At 36.4% G+C, this 24,624-nt stretch overlaps 1 protein-coding gene across 4 annotated transcripts in view; it reads left to right on the top strand.

Annotated features, from left to right (window-relative positions):
* Positions 1 to 24,624, top strand: part of DMD (dystrophin) — an 895,878-nt gene that overhangs the window by 700,245 nt on the left and 171,009 nt on the right. For all 4 annotated transcript variants that reach the window (XR_010068066.1, XM_063305215.1, XM_063305211.1 and 1 more), the window contains one exon: positions 15,704 to 15,893. Coding sequence is in view for 3 of the 4 variants with exons in the window: in XM_063305215.1 (XP_063161285.1) it covers positions 15,704 to 15,893 (190 nt within the window). In the remaining variant the exon portion in view is untranslated. The remainder of the gene's footprint in view (positions 1 to 15,703; positions 15,894 to 24,624) is intronic.

Genomic DNA, 24,624 nt, shown 5'->3' with positions numbered 1-24,624 from the left:
TGCTTGAGAAATTTGGAATGCATGTACTTCAGGTAATTATCTTATGAAATGACACTGTGCCATTAGTTTTTCAACCATCAATGAATAGTTTTATTCTTGGACTATATAAATAACTTAGGGCAAGCTACGCTGAGGGATTCTCACCTATTCCATGTAGCGTTCTTGCCATTTAGAACTGTGACATATAAGTGATTGTAGCTTTTAAAGCATCCAGGCAAATATTCTTAGAAAAAGTAAATGAGTGTAGAGATTTCCTGAGGGAATTTGCCATTATTCCCCTCTGTTGCTAGGTAACTGTAAACTGCAAGATAACCAGCACATACAAGAAAGAATAATAGGCATGCCTCCAGCCACTCTTCAACAGTCTAACAACATCAACCAATCAAGAACTATGTCAATCAATACAGTGGTCACACATATGTAAGGAGTTGATGAATTCACAGTGTATCACAACATACACAGCCATAACATAACATGAGAGTACCACAATTCAGTCAAATTCAATAATGCAGTTTCTTTGACCTGACACTTCCAGTTGTTGGACTGACATTTGGTATTGGGCATTTACAAGGCAAGATACCTGTTATCAATGTGCTCCAGTTCATAGGAGACAAGCTATTTGTGTACATTACTTCCTTTGTTTATAAACTGAATGTTACTTGTAGTTTTCAATCAGAGCAAAATTCTCTCATGTGCTCTAAATTAGCATAGGATTAGACTAAAGCAGTGTTTCTCAACCTCAGCAACTTGCTGGCTGGGGACTTCTGGGAGTTGAAGTCCACACATCTACAAGTTGCTGAGGCTGAGAAACATTGGACTGAAGAATTAATGCTAATGTAACTAACCTAATGCTAAGGTGGCATTTAATTATTGGTGATGCTGTAATTAGGTGTTATGATATACAGTGCTTTGTCATGGAGCATAAACAGGGCATTCAGAAATGTGGAAACGGCTGTTTTTATTCCTTCCCCTCGTATGTGGAAGAGAAATTTCTTGTGCCAGATCCAGAGCTGAATTAGCTGAATTAACTGTGCCAGATCCAGACCTGATCAAATATATTTGTTTCCATTTCTTCTCCTTCCCATTAATAACTCTAGCCTGTTTCAGCAATTCAATTCTGTGTCTTTCCTGATGGAACAGTTTTCCATCTATCATAGTAGTGGGAATTTTGCCTTGTATTCTTCCAATGTAATGAGATTTCTGAAAAAATGCTATATTTTCAGCAGAGTATTTCTCTCTTTCCATTCTTTTATTGAAATATAATAATTTAGAATGGCTTGGCAAACTTATAGAGTAATGAGCCTAAGAGGCGGGAAAGCTTGAGCAACATGGCAGTTGTATATTTTACCCTTGTTTGACATAAATTCCCATTCTTAGATATAGATTTCCTGTATATTTTAATTAATTTGATTTACATAGTAAATTAGCATTACAGAGTAGCCACCAAGTATCAGTAAGCTATGCTATACCTGAGATGCCTAGGCTGGACAAAAAAGGAAATATCAAATACCAGAAGATACTAAATTTTGACTGAGGATCATAGTTAAGCCAGAAAAAGAATTAGAATATCTGCCAACTTCTATTCTGTTTAGCATAGCTAGCTGCTGTAAATTGATTTGTATTTTCCTCATGTCCTCTTATGTTGCTTTTTAATGCTGAGCCATAACGAAAATGGAATTCTAACTTCTGTAATTGCCGGGTTTATTATTTTTTATGGGTGCTTCCTCTTTTCCTTGTTTTTAGATAGCTAGAAAGATGCACAAAAATTACATGTTCTAATTCCTTGGGCAAGAACCAAAACAACTTGTAAATACATGCCTTTATCTTTAGAAATAGATACTATCACCAGATTATGAAATCCTGTGATAATTCTAGATAGTAGGGAACTGTGTAGTTAGTACCATTTGATGACTTAACTATCTTGTGAGACAAATGCTACTTAGAACTAAGAAAGCAGCTGTCAAATACTCTGGATGTAAAATTGTTGAAACAAAATTATGTAATTATGTAATACTAAACCTTCTAGACCAATGCTTTATACTTAATTGTTAGGACATTTAAAGACAAAACCACACATAGGACAGATCTAAAATTCTCTTAAACCTTAAATTAAGATCTAATTAGCTTTGAAAATTATTAATACCAGTGAAAGCTTTTAAAAAAATCATTGAAGATTTTTTTCTGCAATTTGCTTGCTTCTTAGTCTACCTTCCCTTTAATTTCTCGCTCCCACCTGCTGATGGATAACATCAATTATTAGAATTTATGAATATCCATGATGACCCTGTTGAGCCAGCCTGGGAAATAAATTTTTTGGAGTCAGGCATGAGTTTAGGCTGACAGACAAGGCATCACAGCCTCTACATTTGCTCCAGTCCTAAAATTTCAAATTATGCCAATGACAATAACTGATGGAAAGATACTGTTAAACAGGGTTGCAAAAGTTCCAAATATATTGCCAATCCCTGATTGAAGATCTGCCTCACTATTTGTTCAGTGTCCATTATGTTTATCTTTTTTCATGCTGGATCCAGTAAAGTATAGAGATTAAGGTGTTAGAGTAGGACCAGGGACATCTGGGTTCTAGTTTATCCTCACCCCAGTAACTCACTGAGTGACTTCAAACCTTACAGCAGGAAAGCTGTGTAAATCTATGGTGGCAAAAAATCAAGAATCTGGGACCACCTTTTCTAACTAACACAGGCATAAGCTTCTATGAGCTAATTGGGTTCATCTGATTCTGTGACTTTAGGTCAGTCATACTATCTCAGCTCAGCCTATCCCATTTGTTAGCACTTGCTCATCAGCATCTAATCCATTTATAATCCAAGTCTAGATCTTCCATATTCTGTGGTTATTAACATAAATGCCTGTATATATTAAACTATACCATCCATCATGCTTTTAATAGGTTAAAGAAAGACTAGGTTATGTACCTTGATTTCACTCATGCCACACATATTAGTCACTGATAATATTAAAGACACAATGTTGCTCATTTTGGGCACATTTTGGCCAATATGAAAAAAATTCAGTAAATTCCTAGTTTTATTCCCAAGCATCCTTTTGCTCTTCTATGCAACCTAGGATCTGTTATCTAAAACTTTTTAGTTGCATTACCTGCATTTAGTTGTAGATCTTCAGAACTCTGCTTCCACAATACAGTTCTGGACTTATAGCTCACTGTAAAGGAAGGGCATCAAAACAGAGATTAGTTACTTAATTAATTGATTTAAAACAATGTTTTGGCACTTGCTCACTTGCTTTTGTAGAAAAGTATGAAGATAATATTGAAAAAAGTATGCAAGAACTATTTAATAAATAACAGTTCAATCTGGGAAAAAATAAGGGATAAGAAATAAACCCCACCTTGATTCTGTTTGATTTAGAAGGACACTCTGTTAACATACCCTTATTGTGGAAGAGCAGGCTGCTTAGAAAAATTGCAGGCACCTCTGCTGCTTTCTTCCTCTCCCATTTGAGCCTTCTCCCCAGGGTCAGCAGGGCAGAGTTGCCAATAAAGCTGCAACTTTGAAACTGGCATGGGAGGAGAATGGAGGGGGCTTGTATTTTGGAAGCTTTGCAGCCACCAGCAAACAGAGTAAAGCAGCCGAACAAAAGAAGGCGTTTTTCCTTCAAAGGGAATGGTTGGTCCAGACAAAAAAGATGCATACAGGCACAGCAAAGCACCATGTGGAAAGGAGCAAGTACTCTCCATGCTGGCCATTAACAGAGAAGAAGGGAAAAAAGAAAAAAAAAAAGAAATCCCAGAAGGAGGAATTAAGGCAGAAGAGGATTTGTAAGAAGAAAACATTGCTATATAATAATAATACTATGGAGTATAGTATTGTAATAATAAAAAGTAATTGTTATAGTAATAGCAATTAGCATAGTAATATATAAATAATAGCAATAGAATATAGGATAGAGGCAATAGAAAGCACTCACATATAGATTTGTAAGTTTCACATTCCACTTTTATATCTTGTTTTCAAAATAAAACATCTCCCATCCCTTATCAGGAGAGGGAGGATGATATATAAAAAACCCACCTGTCCAGGGTCCAGTGCTTTTATGGCTCTTTTGACTCTGGGTCAATCTAATTAGGTACATTTTAAAAAAGAAGCTGTGACACTGATAAGACAAGAGTTTCAGTAATCCTTGCACTGTCAGTTCTCTGACCTGGCCCATCTCGTAGGCTTTCAGCCTTGGAGGGGAAAAGAGAAGAAGAATCTTGAAACAAAATTACTCAAATCAGAGTAATTTTTTTTTTTTTTTAAAAAGCAATCCTACTCTCTTGTTCATTTATCAAAACCTACTCTCTTGTTCATTTATCATATTGCTGCAAAGTATATCATTATATAATAGTTTTATTTTTTTAATTTTGAGGTTTATATATGTAAGTGTGTACATGGGGATGGCTGCTATAGACCACTCCTTCCACACTTGGACTGTTTTAGATTCTTTAGCCACTTGGACTTTTTTATTTTTTACTCTTATTTATATTATTCATTACTGTAATTTTATACTGAATATTTTATTTATTGTATGATTTTGTTTTAATTGATCATTGTAAACCACTCAGAGTCCCCCAATGGGAGGAGAAGGGCAGGGACAAATTGGATAAGTAAATAAATAAATAATAGATTAAAAAAATAACATTTATTCTCTTTGACCTAACTTACTGTATATGGAGTGTCAAAGTAGCTTCTAATTTAATTGCCTTTGGGAAAGTTATCTTTAGTGGGCCTCCTCCAGAAAACATATTGAAAACACATTGCTTGGACACTCCTCTGTGAATTTTAAATTATATTTCTCATTTGTATTTAGATTTTTGGTTATCTAGGCATTAATAGATTAAAAACTTTATTACAATTAAAGTTATGCTGGAATGATAGAATTAAGTTTCTGTATTTACTTCTATTTCCTTCATTAAGCCTCTTCATTGTCAGCTACTATAATAATTCAAACATCCATAGGCCAAGTATTGATTAATTCCAAGGATATACAAATTTCTACTAAGATTTAAACATGTTAATGCAGATTTCAATTTGCAATATGACTGTACTATCTGCATTATTTGCAGCATATAGACTAATTAGGGTTCAGAAATTTGTCATGAGCAGTTAGATTTAAAAAATGGTGCAATGGAATGCATTCAAACATAATAGTCCATGGAATAAGAAATAGTAAACAGAATTTTGTCATATAGAACATTCAGTTGAAAGGTCTTAGATTTTGAGTCAATAACTTGTAATTTTTTCAAATAGTGCTCTGTAGCATGCTATTATTGAGTGCACAGAAAAATGCTTAAGGTTTATCTTAATATTATGAAAAGCCAAGTTTAGCTGATGTCAATTTGCAATTGCTGCCCTTTAAAATGAGACCCAGAGATTATACATACAGGTTTTCAAAAGAAACTGCCTGAAAGTGACACTTTGAAATGTGCTCATATCTAATCAAAATCTGGATTAATTCAGGCTAATAGGAATTTTATAAATGTCTCCAATGGGAAGAGTTATTATTGGCATAGAAGATTATTCCGTAAATATAGGATTAATTAGAATAAAAGTCATTAAAAGATTACTGTAAACTCGTATTTGACTTGTGATACTTCCAGTTCTGGCATTAAGGATGTTAGAAAGAAAGGTTTGGAGAAATCCCTAATGTTTAGAAAGGCTCAAGAAATTTTTTCACTTTTCATATTCTTTTTATTTTTATTTTATTTTTATTTTACTCTTGTAACCTATTTTTCTGATGTTTGTAATTGCAAGCATTGATGAAACTTTCAGTCATAACAAGTGATCTTCTGTTTATATTTCCTTTCTTCCAACATATTTCTTCCACTAAATAGACTTTTTTTGGAAAAAACAACAAAAGACATGTCACCAGAAGCTTAATTCAAAAGAGACTTTGAAGGGACTTATGTTGGTTTACTTGTGGCAATCTCCAGAAATGCAACTGTGTGGTATTTACTGGGACTATGAGTGCTTCAAAAATTATTCAGAAGCAAATCTTGCCCAGGTGTAAGTACTGCATCACTCTCTTGTACATTAAAGCAACTTGAATATTTTAGACTTCCAGGCAAGCCTAAAATAAGTATTGCTGTTTTAAAGATCCATTCATTCATTCATAGGACCCTAAAGCAATAACATATTTTTCAGATGCATTAATGAATAGCTGGAACATGTAGTGCTTGCAGAAGGTCTGAAGCACTTCTTCCAAATTATATTTAAGTATATGCAACCTTAGGTCTGTACAATAAGGGAAATATTTCAACCAAAACAAGCAGAGTTAGTGGTAAAATATTCATTATTGCTATTGTTCTGCTGATTCTAATTGCAAACATTAGTGAAACTTTCAGTCACAACCAGTGATCTTCTACTTATATTTTCTTTTCTCCCACATTGCACATGCTCATGAAGTTAGCAGAAGAGGCTCTACAATTTCTTGGTAATCAATACATTTTTCCTTAGATTTTCTTGCCAAAGGCCAGGACAAAATGGCCTTTTACTATCTGAGGTTGATGAGGTGCTACGTAGTTCAAATAGTCACTATGTTAATGGAAAAATTCTTCTGCACCAATGACTGAACATTGTTCTCCAATATTCTTGATGACAATCTAGTTTAGGTGATACTGAGCTAGCTGGAGGACACACATATTTCTGTCCTTCAACAGCTCATCATCTGGTATTGTCTAGCACATATTTCTATTGCTTATTCAGAGATTACAATCCAGCAGCTATTGCCAGAATGAACTGAGAACCGCATGTGAACACAAAGCTGCTGCTGGATTACACGGGTTAGGGTCATTCAGTTAGAAACCTTTTTCCAAAATGCTTCTGTGATGGATTGATAGAAGGATTAGGTGAGGCAGCCAGCCAAAAGGCAAGAATTGTTTGGGCTCGTTGAGAAGAATGAGAATGGCTAAAAAGAAAACTATAACAATCAGGGTGTTAGAGGCAAAACCAATGAATTATCCTTACCTCTATTTTGCGGCCATCTTTGACTGCCTAATGGTAGGCTAACCCTTACAACTTTCCATTGTTACTTACTGTGGGAGTTCAGTTAAAGTCAGGTTTCCTCAGGGCAAAGATGTCAGGATTGTCATCTATAACTATTGGTCATCATCTTGACCTGAAGGCAAACAGGAGATAAGTGGAAGCCTGACCTGATTCCTCGAGGCTGTGAGGGACTGAAATGGACTGTGTTTGAATCCCAGCAAGATAAAGTTACTATTGGTTCATAAGACTTCTGATACTATGGATGCTCCATATGGGTAGCATATCTTGAGCTTGATGGGTAGCACTTCCTCTGAAGTGCTTTTGTACTCATGGTTTCTGCTGGAACTATAGATAGAAGCTCTGGCCAGAAGAGACTTCGGCCAGCTTTGGTGGGTCAGCCAATTGTGCCCTTTCCTGGACAATCACTGAAGACTTCTGTCTCATACTTTTGTAATCTCTCAGATAGACTACTCCAATTGGATGACTTGGAAGCTGCAACTATGCAGCCTACAATAAATACAATAAAAACACAAGATAATAAAATATATATCAAAATAATAGACAATTTAAAAACAATTATAATTAAATTGTTAGTAAAAAAAATCATTTAAAAACACTTTTGCTACTTTCCTATCTAAATATTTTGCTGAAGAGGCCTGTCTTCAACATTCTACAGAGTAGAGGCATATTTAGCCCCCGGCATATCTAGCCCCCAAGAAGAGGCAGCATATAAATAACAATAAATAAAGTATATAATAAAATTGTAAAGGTAAGTAACTAGATTAGGAGCCTAGGTTACTTCTCTCAAGTTGTCTAACAAATGCAGACTTTCAGAGACAACAGTGGCATAAAAACTAAAGAGATAAGATAACAAATCTTTAAATAAAAAGTAGATTAATGGAAACCTAATCCAAAATTAATCCAAAATTAATTTGGATTAATCCAAAATTCTACAGAAGTTTGATTAAAATGTGATCTAAGATAATAATAGTTGAGTCTTCCAATTTACCAGCTGGTCTTAAACTGGAGTTCTTCTGTGATATTATTGAATCAAAACTATTTCAGTGACCAAATAGTTTCCATATTCTTGCAGCACTTAGTTCTGACATTAAGACCAATACTCATATAAACAAGGATAACAATACCTGCTAAGATTTCAGCTGAGTCAATGGGCTTTTAAGGTGAAACCAAAGAGGAATTAAATCCCAAAATTCAATATTCTAACTATGTGAAACTAAAATAAAAAGTTTGGGAGTGTGGAAAATAGCATCCACCTTTCATAATAGACAGTTGAAGGATGATCCTGACGAAGATTATTAGTAGGTTTTTCATTTTCTTAAAACAGTGTCAAGAGATAAAAATTGAGAAGCTTCTTAAAATATAAATCAGCTTTGAATTTAAGCTGATCTTAATCACATTTATATTGACTCAGGTGCTCAAAAGAATTCTAGGTCATTTGTCAAAATCTTGTTTCTTTTATGCCAAAATTGAATCTAAATCTCTGTTTTTATTGAAAAGGCTTTCTAGTAATCCAGAATACATAGAAAAAAATCAGAACACAAACTAAAAGACCTAAAAATAAGGTTCATGTGAAGCTTCAGAGGGACACTTCGCTTTTACTGAAATAAGTTTGAATGCACTGCTCTCTGTGAAGTGAAGTGTTGCCTAGAACTACCAGAAATTCAGCATGGGCAACACTTACTGAAAGTACCTGCTTTGCTGGCCTTCTGTGCATGCATAGAAGATACAATGAAGAGACCTTTAGAAATGGAATGGCCCATTTCACTTTGTCAGCTGGGTGCTTTGAGGTATATCACCATCACTTTTCAAAACTAGACACTGCTCATAATGTTACAATGTTTGAAAACAGTTTTAATCTCAACTAATTGGAAATAATTGAACAAATGAGAGGCATCAGTCCACTGAAAAGGAAAATTAATGTTTAGTTAAACAAGTAGACCCACACAATGTCTTCACTGTGATTTATGGGTTATCATAAGTCAATAGTCTGGATGAACAAGAGTCCCCCAGCGGGGCTGCATTCCCCTAGATTCCAATGCAGATCATCCTCCAAATCAAGAACCTATAATCTGGTCTATGAGACAAATTAAATCTAGATAATTAGTATCATTCAGATGTATCTGGAGCTGCAAACAGGGATGTGCAAGTTTCGATTATGAAACGTTGTGATCTTGAAATACAACATAAGGGTTTTGAGAATTTTGTTTCAAGGTTGGAATAAATGTTTTCCTGGCAAATTGCAAGATCTGGAAGAGGCGTGGCACTGAAGAGATCCTGGAATTTTTATAATGGTTTCACTTTTCCAACAAAAAAATTGCTAAGTAAATTTATTGTGTTTAAAAGTAAACTGTTACAAAATAATTTCAGTGACTGGTATGTATTAAATATGAGCCCTCTTTGTAGTAAGATCAAATGAAATCCTTGCATTTTTTTTCTCCTACAAGCACAATGGTCTTGAAGCCTCTATTTCTGGGGATGAGAAGGAAAATTTCCACCTGTCTCTTGTTACAGAAATGAACTAGTTTGGTTCAAGGTTGTTTGCTTCAGACCTTGCTCTCACATTTTGTTTTTTAAGATTGTGTTTCAAGCATAAAAGAACTTTTGGTTGTTTTGACAGAATATTTTGAATGCTCTATACACTGGATGTAATGATGTGAGAGTGTTAAAAGAAAAGTCAAAAGAAAAGAAGCAATTAAGCCCATGGCCTTAAAACAGCCTTTGTTGTTGTATAACGTCCTTTGTTATTTTAACTTCATTCTGAGTTGTAGTTTTTATTATACCATCTCTTCAAATATAGGCTAACTGCATTCATTCAATTTCTAAGGCCACCCACTCACCAAGCAACATATACTCTTTTTAGTGACCTGTCCCTCCTCCTACCTTCTAAATATGTCCTTTTTTATTTTCATTAAAATTATTGTATTCTTCTGATTTCCATTTATTTTAACTATGTCTGAATTGTTTGTAATTGTACTTTATCATTGTCTTAGGAACTCTAATCCTCCTTTCTTATTAGTTTCTTCTAAATCCCGATTCATAAGGTGTCATATTCGTTGATTATGAGGAAAAGGTAAATGAAAGCAGTATCTGAGTGGGCTGCAAGATTTTAAATATTGATGGTGGGGGAAAGAGGAGAAACATTATTTTGGTTCTGCTCCAGGTAGAAAAATATCTAGGTCTAACTTTGATTCTGAGAAAAATAAAATATAGTTATGAAGAGCTAGTTAAAGGAGATCCTTATGAAAAACAATAAACCATCATTTATGCTTATGTATACTGAGTTTCTTGATGTATTGATAATGTAGTTTAATTCTTAATAAAATATTTTACTGTTATTGCTACTCAATATTGATAATTCATTCAGTTTTACTTCACTCCTTTTAAAAATGGACGCCTGGAAACTGTGTCTTATCCTTGTACATGATATGAAGAATAGGGCTGCAAGCTTAGACTTTGAGAATTTTAAATGAAAACTACACTTTTCAATTTAGTGACTCTTAACTGCTGTCTTGTAATACAATCAGCACATTTAATTCTTGTTAAATTTTGTTGTTTTTGCAATAATTAGATGCTTTTAAAATCAAATTATTTTCATAATCACTTCACACTTAAGTACCCTTGAAAGTCAAGATTGTATTTTAAATGAATTTTACCCAAGTAATTATTGTACTATTTTTGACACCATTGTTTACTACTATAAAATTTCAAGGGTAATATGCTGCAAAGAATTAAGAAATTTTCTTTCCATATTTATAATGCCTTCTGATTCTTTGTTACCATGTCATTCATTGATACAATCTGCAGATCTTCTGCAACCTTAGTCCTAAATCACTGCATGTATCTCAATTTCTTTCCTTTTCATCCCACCTTCCCTTTTTGGGATGATATTCTTCAGCTAAATTCAGTTTGACTATGATCTCCTTTAATCATCATTCTGGAAACCCAAGAGCTTCATAGAAGCCTTTGTCTGGCCCATTCTCTGTTTCTGTTCAAGACAGCTGAGTCCAAAACATACAGAGATTATGCCAAGAAGATCAAGGAGTACTAATGTATAGGGAAAGGCTTTTTCAGAAATAATGGCTTAAATCACAAACAAGTTCCAAGTAGCCCAACAGCTGTACTGAGACCAAGGTATATAAGCCTTTGTTCGGGAGCAGAGTTGTGCTGGATTATCTGTAACAGCCTTTCTGTTGTGCTGTTTCATACTAATTTCCCAGCCCTTGATTTTAGATTTCTTTGTGAATGAACCCTTTGACTTCTTGGTTGTGATTCATGGCCTGGATGATTGTCTAGTTTTTCTTCTCTCTTTGTTTCTAATCTTTTAAGTGTTTCCGGATAACATTTGGCTCATTTTCACTGTGGATTAACTTGTTACTGTCTCAGTATTATGATCATGAATAGTTACTTGATCTTGCCATTCTGTCTGCCAACTTCAAGACACCAGAAGAAGTAATTCCACACATGTAGATAACATGATAGGTCACAGGTGATCATTAACAGAAAATACTCTTTTTTTTAAGCGTCTGTGTTAAGAACTGTCTAATTCAAATAGAAATTCTTAACAAAGAAAGCAGATGCCTTTAATTTATCACTAGCACCAAGATAATAGAAACATAGCCTTCCCAAGCCTATGATGAAATATATTTTAGCAATTTGGTATATTAGCATATGCAAAGATTATGAATACCTGTGCCCCCTTTTTATGTGTTGTTTATTTCTTCTATTTAGTGATTTATGTGGGCATTCTGTTGATGTTTGTAATTTGAGAATATGTCTCTGGGATAGTAACTTTTCTAAAGTTTGACAAATCTTGATGTAGGCCTGTAGATGTCTAGAAGTATTGAATGCAGCAGCATTCTTTCCACTTCTACTCCATAAATGTGGCAGATTGAGTGGAAGTTAGTGACTGCCACTTGATATTGGTGGTGAAGAACGTTGAAGGTGGAGTGTCATATTGTGGAAAGTTGATGAAGGTTTGGAAGATCTTTAGATTTCTCTGAGCCAAGGTCTTGTGTTGCACGGCTCTGTGGAGACTGCAGAAGGAAATGATGTTCAGATTCTCCAAGGCAACTGCGGCTGTGAAGAAAAGTGTGTTCAGTGGACATTGGTAAACCAGGAACCAGGTGAGATGGCACAACTGACTGGGCCAGCTGGATAGCAGGGAACCTACGAGCAACAATGTACCACTGATCAATTGTCCAGAGCCACTCGGTGTGGTATGGATATACTGCTGATCACCTGTTGAAGACTTGGCAAAACTGATGGACAGTCTCAGCTAGGTGGCTACAGTGGTATATTCAGTAAAGATCAATCTCCTGTCACTGCTTATGTACAGCAACTGAGTGCTGGCAGTAAGAAGCATGAGAGGAGTAGGTCAGTGGTTTGCTGGAGGGCTTCCTGACTTCTGCAAGTGCTGTGAAATTCATCTTGCTGGGCAGCAGCTATCTTGCCTCCTATAAATGAAGGCAGGACTCTGTTCCATTTATTAGCAGTGCATCTCCACTGATCTCCATATATGGCATCTGAAAAAATTAATTGTGGAAAGGAATGGATTTTCAAACTGGAGACTGATTTTGGTGAATGGTGAATGTGCACACTCTTCACACAGCACTTGATAGTCCTGATGCTGACCAACTGTTACGCGTACATAATGGCTATATGTGGCCTAAGACCCTCTGGCCCCTTCTTCAACCATCCCACCCTTAGCCAATACAATGCACTTGGTAGCCTGTACATTACCTACTATGAATAAATTGTAAATGTGTAGACACTGCATCCATGAATAGGGCCCTGTTTTCAGTATAAAATGAATTGTAGATACCTAGAAATGGTTGAGTCAATATACGTAGGCTTTGTGCTGTGGCTGAAAGTCATAAGAATGTTGCAAAGACAATGGGCTGTTTGGATTTCATTTGACTTTTGCAAATAATAATTCCCTCTGGGATGAAACTCCCATACATTAATATTTTATAAATGGTCTAATTTTATATAGCTTGCTGCACTTCTATTATTTTTATCATTTTGCTGTATTATCAGTTGTTTTGCCGTAAGTGTTCTCTGCTGTACACCATTCTGGATTGCCCTGGATAGAAGAGAGATATACAAACACAGTATTAATAATCTGTAACAGTACACTATCAGTTCATACTTTTTATGCAGTAGATCAGCCTTCTTCAAATTATGCACCCTCTAGAATTCTGGGCCTCAATTTCTAGAATTTCCCAGCCAGCATGACCATTGCTGTGAATTCTAGAAACTGAATTTTACACTTCCAGAGGATACTTCAATTAAACAGTGGGCTGTTGTTTTGTTAGAATAGAAGTAGATAGTTTACTTGTCAGGTTTTTTCTTAGGGAAAGCAGCAAGAAAGTTAAGCAAACTTAGAGAGGATAGGGGAAGATAAGGCACATGACTATAGGACAAAATAAAATGAGAAAAAAGAAAAGGAAAAGACAATAACCAGAACACATAAAATGAAAGGAAAGAGCCTCTGGAAATGCCTTGTGACAACCAAGCTATCGGTCTTAACTATGCATGAATTTCTGCTCTTTAAACATGTTTATGTCCTATATTGTCTAATTATTCAATGTTTAATTGGTCCTCTGAGTACTGAGAAACAGTATATAATACTCCTTTCCCACATACATCAAAACTAGTATTCTACCAGATAAAGAATATATAAGTGTTAACAGTGTCAGTATAACTTCTCCAAAATGTTAACTTGCCCTGTGCACAAAAAGATTAAGAGCTATTCTCCATAGATTCTGAACATGTATTAAAAAACATCATTGTGTTGGGTTTAACAGAAAACTAGGTTAGGGACTGATAGCCATGGAAAAAAATCTGTGTGGTAACTAAGAGTCGGCACCAAACTTGATGGCACTTCATCAGTCAATCAGATCTAGCCAATACAGAACAGGTGCAAGCTCAGAGTCGGATCTTTTCTTAAGCTCTGTCTACATTTCTGATTCCATTCTCTGCCACCAATCCATATTCCCACAGTTTACCAAATTTAGTATCCAAACCCAGTAGCCACTGAAATGGGCGCTGGGACTGTATGAAAACTTGCAGTAGAAGTTTGTTCCATAACACAGGTGCCCTGACAACAAAAATTAGCTGCAGCACCCTGACCTCACAGAAGTGGGGAATCACAAGCAGTTTTCCTGGGATATTTGTATTGGAAGAGTCCATTTTAGCTAGAGGAGGCAGTACCAAGCCATATAAAGCTTTATTGCTAGCACTCTAAATTGCAGCTGAAAATCTATTGGCAGCCAATGCAGTATATTGTGTTCTTGGTACCAGTTAACAAGTGGGTTGCTCCATTTTGTACCAACTGCAGGTTCTGGGGTTCTTTAAAGGCAGCTCTTAGTGGAACACCTTATGGTTATTCAATCAACTAGCATCTCAGGTGGTGAGAGCCTAAATTACAGTGCCATTTGCATTTAATAGTGAATTGGGCAGTGAATTTTGTGTTTTATTCCCATGGTTGGAATGAAGTCTGATGTGTATATGTGTTTCTCTCTGGAGACTTGTACCTTCTTTCCTTTTATGTAATAAAGCATGGTGGACTATTTCTTAGTATGTATTTTGCCTTGTTCTTTTCATAACAATATGCTATCAGTTACTTTTTCAATGCCATAATGACTGGGAAGTGATCTGAAGCCTAACCTGCAGCACATCTGTAGCCTAACCTGTAGGACATTTGAAACTCTACGTGTAAGCTTCATAGCATTTATTTTATATAGTGGAAGACATTAATGCACATTTCTGCAGGGGGAACTGTTAAAAAGCTATTTCCATCTGTTCTATGTGTTTCATATTTAAAAGATGAGAACAAGCAAAAATATTTTACTCATTTTTAAAATAATAATTATACAGCATAAGCTTTTGTGTTCAGCAAAATGCAGCCCATGATGAAAAGAACTGTTCACTTTTTGGACTTGCTGGTTCAGCCTGGCAGGAATTGTTTATGGCTTAATATGTTCTGCTGATGATAAAGGCACAGCCAGTTTTGTGTGATTATTGACCTTCACACAGTATGTCAGGAAGATGCCTTAGGAGTATGGCTTCTTTAAATACACTGCTTGTATATGAATAACACAAACATATATTACAAGGGTATGTATGTCAGAGCCAAACCCAGGAGAATTTCAAGGTGACAACTAGCTACAACAGAAGATGATCAGAAATGATCTTTTATTTTAAAGATGAAGAAGCTATTTTAACTGCATCCCATTTGAAAGGACCAAGAGAAGCAGAATGAAATACTATTGATAGCAAAATGAAGGATTTTTAGCAGTGTTTAACTTTTGGATTGTACTTCTGCTTAATATAAGGCTACTTACAACAACTGAGATAAATACAAATAGAAATCAGAAACATTTCCTAATATATTAGTTGTAATCAACAGCCAGGGTATAATGGGGAGGGGGGGTATAATTTGTAAGCTAATAGTTTTTAATTATATTTTAGTGAATTTTAGTCTTTATATTTTTGCATTTTTACTTTTTTTCTTCTTTAACCTGTTCTGTATATTAATCGTAACCGTTTTTCTTTTCTTTTTGTAAAAAATGCTTAATCATAATTTATAGTTTCGTAATTTTACTCTCTGATCTATACTGGTTATACCTGCTATGTATTTGTATTCTGTATACCTGACTATCTTTGCGCTTTCACAGGGTTGGGGAGCGAGAGGCCTCATTGGAAGCAGGCTTACGGCTCTTGCAGCAGTTCTACTTAGATCTGGAAAAGTTTCTTGCCTGGCTTACAGAAGCAGAAACCACTGCCAATGTCCTACAGGATGCCACACATAAAGAGAGAATCCTAGAGGATGCTCAAGGAGTGCGGGAGCTCCTGAAGCAGTGGCAGGTAAGCCAAGCAATTGAAATTATAACATTGTTGTAACCAGTGTTTCTCAACCTTGGCAACTTTAAGATGTGTGGACTTCAACTCCCAGAATTCGCCAGCCAGCATGGCTGGCTAGGGAATTCTGGGAGTTGAAATCCAGACATCTTAAAGTTGCCAACGTTGAGAAACACTGACTATGAGAAACTATGAACCACTTTCACAGAGGGGATACATCAACCAAAACAATCAAAAGTTTTTAAAGCTATATCTAGATGCGTCACTCCATTTATGATCTTTAAATATATATTCCATTTATAAGAGTGAAGAGAATAGAGACTAATGGTCCCATGTTAAATAAATAATAACTTCAGGAGTCAGTTATACTCCTTGTCTTTTCTTATTTTGAGAGAAGTAAGATAATCTTGCTACTTCCCACCCTATACACACATAGATCGTTAAAACAGAGTCTTAACAGACCTTCATATAGATGAGCAAATTGTATTCAGTAATGTGTATATATTGGGGGGGGGGTTTCTTTAGGCCATTTTTAAATTAGAAAATCAGTAGAAGAAGAATTAGTAGAACTCTACTAATTCACATTGATTTAATAGAATTGAAACAGTCTGAACTTGCCCTTGCTATTGATAATCAGAGCTCACTTTTTATATATACTAGTGTGAAGGTCTAATATTTTTATTAGGATGCCTTAGAAATAAACATTTTCAGTCATAGCTACACATTCATATCTGTGTAGCCCAGTGCCTAGAAACCAGACCACTGTCCTCCTTCAGAAGGTGAATGGAATGGTGTAAAAAGAGACTGTAACATAAACAATGCTCTTTATTGTATATGTTGATAATACCAGGAAGGGTTCTACCAATGTGAAATATAGCAAGGAGGTCATTCCAACAGCTTATCACAGCATTCAAGCTTAAGGGTCACATTGTGATGGGACTGCTTCTTTTATCTTTCTTTTCTAAAGTACAAACCAAACTTACACAATCTGTAGAGACGCTTCATTCAGGACTCTCACACTCTCTCTGTTGGCGAGGAGTCCTGTGATCACCACCATAGTACACTCCAATAAAAGTATATTTTGTTCCATCTCTCTCCAATCACTTTGGTCTATTTTAAGTGAGCAGGTTTCTCACAACGCTAATAGTAAATAAAAGCCCAAAGCAAGTTTAGATTATCTCATTTTCTTTTTACAGCAGCATCAACAAATCATTAGATTTAGGTATTTTAAGTGGTACTATGGGCACTTCATTTTGTGTTACTAACATAGTTATAAGTGGTAATGTCTGTGATGTGATCATATTATTGGTGTGGAGAGTAGATGAGTGGCTCATTTGTTAAGCACATCACAATACCATGGATTATTTTTACAATGATATTATAATGTAATACATTAACTCATAAATGACTCCTGGATGTAAATATTTATGTTCAATTGTTTTTTAATTAGTTTATTCATCTTGCATAGTTATTTTATTACTTCCCTCCCCCATCATTCATATATTTTATTACAAAACTATATATATTTTTATTATGACTATTACTGCTTGTAAAAAGAATTGACTTGCTCATTGGGTTATATATCTAGCATAAATAAGGACTGCTACTTTAAAAACCCAAATAGTAAACTTGAAAGTTAATTTGCTTAGCTTCCAAAAGTCCTGGAAGCTTAGAGGCTGGAAGACTCAAATCAGTGTCACCCAATATTGGAAGACACCTTAATGTAATTGATAAACAGGCAGTTAGTAGAAAATATGTGCCTTCATGATGTTTCACTTTCTCAAAACACCAAAATTCAAATATGAAACACACATTCTCATCAAGCTCCAGAAGTAGGACTGACATCTCTATGGTAATTTAGAAAAGGACCTTTCTATTAAAGGTTCCATCTTCAGCTAAAAACACATCTGTTAGATTATAATCAACCAATATATTTGTAGTGGCTGGTGTCACAAAGTTAAATTGGAAATGCATGTCTCTAAATTGTACTTCACAGGTACCACCATCAGTTGTCTACTCTGCATAAACTAATTAGCCATTTTTTCCCCACTTCATTAACACTGAGTTGGACATGTGACTAGCTTTAATTCAAGCATTTTACTATTCATGTAGAAGCTTATATCCCTTACCACATATTCGGCTTCAAGATTTGAAAAGCTGCTGTGCAGTTTCATTATACTATTTTGAAGTTTGCATCTCAACTGTTTTCTATATTGCAAAGATATTGTTTCTTGGAACAGCAAGACTTGAGCAAATAATAGCTGCTTCCAGGGGCATTGTTTTCTAATATTCATTGGTTTTGTTGTTTATTTGTTCAGTTGCTTCCAACTCTTCGTGACTTCATGGACCAGTCCACGACAGAGCTGCCTGTCAGTCGTCAGCACCCCCAGCTCCCCCAGGGACAAGTCTGTCACCTCTAGAATATCATCTATCCATCTTGCCCTTGGTCGGTTCCTCTTCCTTTTGCCTTCCACTCTCCCTAGCATCAGCATCTTCTCCAGGGTGTCCTGTCTTCTCATTATGTGGCCAAAGTATTTCAGTTTTGCCTTTAATATCATTCCCTCAAGTGAGCAGTCTGGCTTTATTTCCTGGAGTATAGACTGGTTTGATCTTCTTGCAGTCCAAGGCACTCTCAGAATTTTCCTCCAACACCACAGTTCAAAAGCATCTATCTTCCTTCTCTCAGCCTTCCTTATAGTCCAGCTCTTATAGCCAAAAGTTACTACGAGGAATACCATTGCTTTAACTATGCAGACCTTTGTTGTCAGTGTGATGTCTCTGCTCTTAACTATTTTATCGAGATTTGTCATTGCTCTCCTCCCAAGGATTAAACATCTTCTGATTTCATGACTGCAGTCAGCATCTGCAGTAATCTTCGCACCTAGAAATACAAACTCTTTCACTGCCTCTATGTTTTCCCCCTCTATTTGCCAGTTATCAATCAAGCTGGTTGCCATAATATTGGTTTTTTTGAGGTTTAGCTGCAAGCCAGCTTTTGCACTTTCTTCTTTCACCTTCATCATAAGGCTCCTCAGTTCCTCTTTGCTTTCAGCCATTAAAGTGGTATCGTCTGCATATCTGAGATTGTTAATGTTTCTTCCAGCGATTTTAACTCCAGCCTTGGATTTCTCAAGCATGTTGCATGATGTGTTCTGCGTACAAGTTGAATAGGTAGGGTGAGAGTATGCAACCCTACTGTACTCCTTTCCCAATCTTAAACCAGTCCGTTCTGTGGTCTGTTCTTACTGTTGCTACTTGGTCATTATACAGATTCCTCAGGAGGCATACAAGATGACTTGGTATCCCCATACTGCTAAGAGCTTGCCACAGTTTGTTATGGTCCACACAGTCAAAGGCTTTAGAATAGTCAATAAAACAGAAATAGATGTTTTTCTGAAACTCCCTGGCAGTTTTCCATTATCCAGTGGATATTGGCAATTTGGTCCCTAGTTCCTCTGCCTTTTCTAAACCCAGCTTGTACATCTGGCAATTCTCGCTCCATGAATTGCTGAAGTCTACCTTGCAGGATCTTGAGCATTACCTTACTGGCATGTGAAATGAGTGCCACTGTTTGATAGTTTGAACATTCTTTAGTGTTTCCCTTTTTTGGTATGGGGATATAAGTTGATTTTTTCCAATCAGATGGCCATTCTTGTGTTTTCCAAATTTGCTGGCATATAGCATGCATTACCTTGACAGCATCATCTTGCAAGATTTTGAACAGTTCAGCTGGGATGCCGTCGTCTCCTGCTGCCTTTTTATTAGCAATGCTTCTTAAGGCCCATTCAACCTCACTCTTCAGGATGTCTGGCTCTAGCTCACTGACCACACTGTCAAAGCTATCCCCGCTATTGTTATCCTTCCTATACAGGTCTTCTGTATATTCTTGCCACCTTTTCTTGATCTCTTCTTCTTCTGTTAGGTCCTTGCCATCTTTGTGTTTGATCATACCCATTTTTGCCCGGAATTTACCTCCGATGTTTCTAATTTTCTGGAAGAGGTCTCTTGTCCTTCCTAGTCTATTGTCTGCTTCCACTTCCACGCATTGCTTGTTTAAAAATAATTCCTTATCTCTTCTGGCTAGCCTCTGGAATTTTGCATTGAATTGGGCATATCTCCCCCTATCACTGTTGCCTTTTGCTTTCCTTCTTTCTTGGGCTACTTCTAGTGTCTCAGCAGACAGCCATTTTGCCTTTTGGTTTTCTCTTTCTTTGGGATGTATTTTGTTGCTGCCTCCTGAACAATGTTGTGAACTTCTGTCCATAGTTCTTCCAGGACCCTATCTACTAAGTCCAGTCCCTGAAATCTATTCTTCACTTCCACTGCATATTCCTGAGGGATATTAGTGAGCTCATATCTCGCTGATCTGTGGGTCTTCCCTAATCTCTTTAGTCTGATACTAAATTGTGCAATAAGAAGTTCGTGATCGGAACTACAGTCAGCTCCAGGTCTTGTTTTTACTGACTATATAGATGTCCACCACCTTTGGCTGCAAAGTATGTAGTCAGTCTGATTTCGGTGTTGTCCATCTGGTGAAGTCCATGTATATAACTGTCTCTTAGGTTGTTGGAATAGAGTGTTTGTTATGCAGAGTGAGTTGTTGTGGCAAAATTCTATTAGCCTATGTCCTGCTTCGTTTTGTTCTTCCAGGCCATGCTTACCTGTAATTCCAGGTGTCATTTGAATATCCACCTTAGCATTCCAAATATTCATTGGACTTTTAAAAATAATTTTATTGAAAATTATTTCATTTATATCTTTTTTTGTGAAATTAATTTAATATTTTTAAAAGTTGTAATGAAAATAATGAAAATCAGCAAAAAAATTTAATACAGATTTTTAATGATTCATATAGTTTCTGAAAAATCTATGTCCAAAAATGTTATACACTCTACTTGATTCACTATTATTTCCTTTACTTCCATTTAAATCATGAATGATATTTATTCTGTAATCATTTCTTTATTTATTTATCAAATTTTGCCACCATCCATCTCCCCCCAGAAGAGGGACTCTGGGTGGTCTTAAATAAAGCTAGAAAATTTAAAATGCAATGAAACCATCAATAATACATAAAAGATAAATACAAATACAAGATATAAGTATAAAATAGAATCCGGATGGCAATGAAAGATCTAATTCAATTTGTGTCTATATGAAGACCACTTCAAGGCGCCAGCCATCCCCAGGAATGACAACTGCCCTTTCCATCCCAAGCGAGATGGCAGAGCCAGGTCTTCAGCTTTTTCTAGAAGGTCAGGAGAGATGGGGCTTGCTTCACCTCCAGGGAAAGAATGTTCCAAAGGGTGGGAGCCACTGCAGAGAAGGCCCACTTCCTGGACCCTGCCAGATGGAATTCTCTTACCAGCGGGGTCCATAGCATGCCCTCTCTGCATGACCGGGTGGAATAGGTCAATGTAATGGGGATGAGACGGTCCTTCAGGTAACCTGGACTCATGCGATGTAGGGCTTTAAAGGTGATAACCGATACCTTGAATTTGGCCCAGAAGCAGACTGGCACACAATGCAGCTCACGCAGTTGCATTCTGGACCAGCTGTAGCTTCCAGATACTCTTCAAGGGTAGCCCCATGTACAGCGCATTGCAATAGTCTATATGGGAGGTGACCAGGGCATGAGTGACTGTTTGGAGGGCCTCCCGATCCAGGAAAGGGCATAACTAGTGCACAACATGAAGTTGTGCAAAGGCTGTCCTTGCCACGAGTGCCACCTGCGCTTTGAGCAGGAGCCGTGAGTCCAGAAGAACTCCCAGATTCCACACCAGGTCTGTCTAGGGCAGTGCAACCCCATCCAGAACTAAAGATGGTAAATTCCTGGATACAGAGGAGCCATTAACCCATAGCCACTTCATTTTACCAAGGTTCAGCTGAAGCCTGTTGTTCCCCATCCAGACCCCCAGAGCCCCCAGGCACTGAGAGAAGGTGGTCACAGCATCACTTACTTCACTCAGGACAGAGATGTATAATTGGGTATCATCAACATATTGATGATACGTTGATGATCAACATATTGATGATACCTCATCCCGTGGTGATCGATGATCTCACCCAGTGGTTTCATGTAGATGTTGAAGAGGAGCAGAGAGACTACCAAACCCTGCAGCACCCCACAAAGGAGGGCCATGGTCTGGATCTCTCACTCCCTATCACCACTGATTGGGACTGGCGCTGGAGGAAGGAGGTGAACTAGTGCAAAACCACGCCACCCACCCCCAACTCCCTGAGTTGCCCCAAAAGGATACATGGTCGATGGTATCGAAAGCTGCTGAGAGGTCAAGAAGAGCAAAGATGTATGCACTGCCTCCATCCTGCTTCTGCCAGAGATCATCCATAAGTGCAACCAATGCCATTTCCGTCCCATATCCGGGCCTGAAACCTGACTGGAAGAAGTCTAGATAATTCATTTCATCCAGAATCCTCTGGAGCTGCAACACCACCAATTTCTCATTTATCATTCACATAATCATGGAAATTGAGCAATAAAAATACTATTAAAATGGAAACCAAATCATCTTTTATTTTATGATCCATCTTACTTTCATTCTGAATACCAACTTAAAATATTACCTATATTTTATATATAAAATACAAGCAGTGTAATAGCACATAATCTATTGATTCAATAGCAACATTGCCATATTGAGATACACAGTCTGAGTATTGAATGTATTAGAATCTACCATTCCAAAATGCCAGTGGAAATACATTAAAATATATGCATGTGAACAATCTTCTCTAACTTACTGCAGAAAGATTTATATACAGTATTATCTAGATGCAATAAAATTTCCCCAAGAGTCATGTGTATTTAGATACCAAACTCATATTAGTTTGGATGTCAACATCCTTCATGCATTTTTTAAATGTCTCCTTATTTTTAAGTATCCCAATGGAGACTCCAGGGCAAATCCATAATAATACAGCTTTTTCTCCATTGCTGTCCCAAATAATAAGACAATTATTCTGGACTATTAATGAGCCCACACTTGCCTGTTACCTTCTTCTAATTCATAAGGCTGTCAGCTTCACCTAAGAGTGAATGGCTTGCTGCCAACAGTATTTTTATTCCTGTGAATTAACCAGAGCATGAAGGCTGTGCAAATCTTGAGCCCAGAGTACAATTTAAGAAGAGGATAACAAATCAGTTAGCACCAATTAAACGTGCAGAGAACATGCCAGGCATGGATGACTATGTTTAATATGGGTTTAAAAAAAGGAAGTGTATAGAAGGCTGTGGTTTTTGCCAGAAGAATAAACTTTACAGTAAAAAGAACCCTAGTGGTTACACCAGTGATAAATAGACAGTTGATGGGAATTGGAGCTGATATTTATGAACTCAGAGGTCACGTTCACTTGGATGTCATAATCTACTTTTTGATGTATCTAGAGATTGCAAACATGGCTGATATTATAAGATCTACTTCTGGATATCTATACAATTCCCAGAGAAAGAGTTCATACTGTTGGCAGAGAGCATAATTTGATTCATACTATAACCAGCGCCCACTATCCACAAGTCTGGGGGGAAATAGAAATTTGCTTCCAAACTGCAAAATGAATTCCAGCATAAGATCTAAGACTTTTTTAAAAAGATATAGACCAAATCCAATCTATTCCATCAAGTTTGGGCAATTTAAAGGATATTGAATAAATGTATTTTATAATAGTATGTTTCACTGTGTACAATCCAGGGTAGATTTCATATTCACCTTCACTGTGCACATTACGAAGTGGAATTAATATTCCACACTTTCAATGTATCACTTATCCTAGCTTTGGTTGCTGGCTGTAATAAAGAACTTGAGAATTCATCTGCTGTTTCAGTCTGACCCCACTGGAATCATAACAGATATTGGGAGCCTTTTTCTTCAGTGATCATTTCCTCTATTTGATGCCAAAATACTAGATCACAGATATAATTTTCATCCTTTACCCATTAAAATCTTACATTTTGGAATAAACTGGCTTATTTATTTTCATAAACTTGGTCTTTCATAATAATACTTTGAATCGACTCAGTTTTGAAGAAGCCATGTTTAAAATAATGGCTTTTTAGAGCACTAAAAAAGTATTTCTGGGCACTCTAATAATAAAAAAGCATTTATTATTCAACAGTCTCCTGCAGTCAGTTAGTTCCTCTCTCTCTCTCTCTCTCACACACACACAGAAACACGTATATTTATTTACAATATTTGCAGACTGCCTCAATTGCGAGACTCTGAGCAGTACAGAACAAACAGGAAAAATAAAAACAACACAAGTTAAAACAGAACAAAACTAACATACTGAAATGGAATACCGACAATCAGTTAAAGTTTCATAGGGATAAATTAACAATCAGATACAACTAATTTCCCAAGACAGATGTAGATTTTCATATCAACCACTCTATAGTCCTGCCTATTTGTTTCCCATATCTATAAAACAATTACAAGATTTATTGTATATATGCAGGGCTAAGTTGATGAGATTCATTTTGCTACTCTCCACATCTTTTCCTATGCTACAAGGAATGTAAAAAAGCCTTCCAAATATTGGCACATCATTTACTGATGTTACTTCCATTATATAGCTGTTCCTCCATCTGACCAATAATTCAAAAGCTGGTAATTTCATATAGACTTTAAATGAGGATAAGGAGAGATTTGACATACAGAGATCTCCAAAGCCCATAATCTCTTCCCATAATCAAAACCTGGCTTTGTCAATATACGATACA

Source organism: Candoia aspera, chromosome 5 (assembly GCF_035149785.1).
Source record: "Candoia aspera isolate rCanAsp1 chromosome 5, rCanAsp1.hap2, whole genome shotgun sequence".
Taxonomy (NCBI): Eukaryota; Metazoa; Chordata; class Lepidosauria; order Squamata; family Boidae; genus Candoia; species Candoia aspera.
The sequence above is the reverse complement of the archived record's forward strand: the minus strand, read 5'-3'. Positions and strand labels throughout refer to the sequence as shown.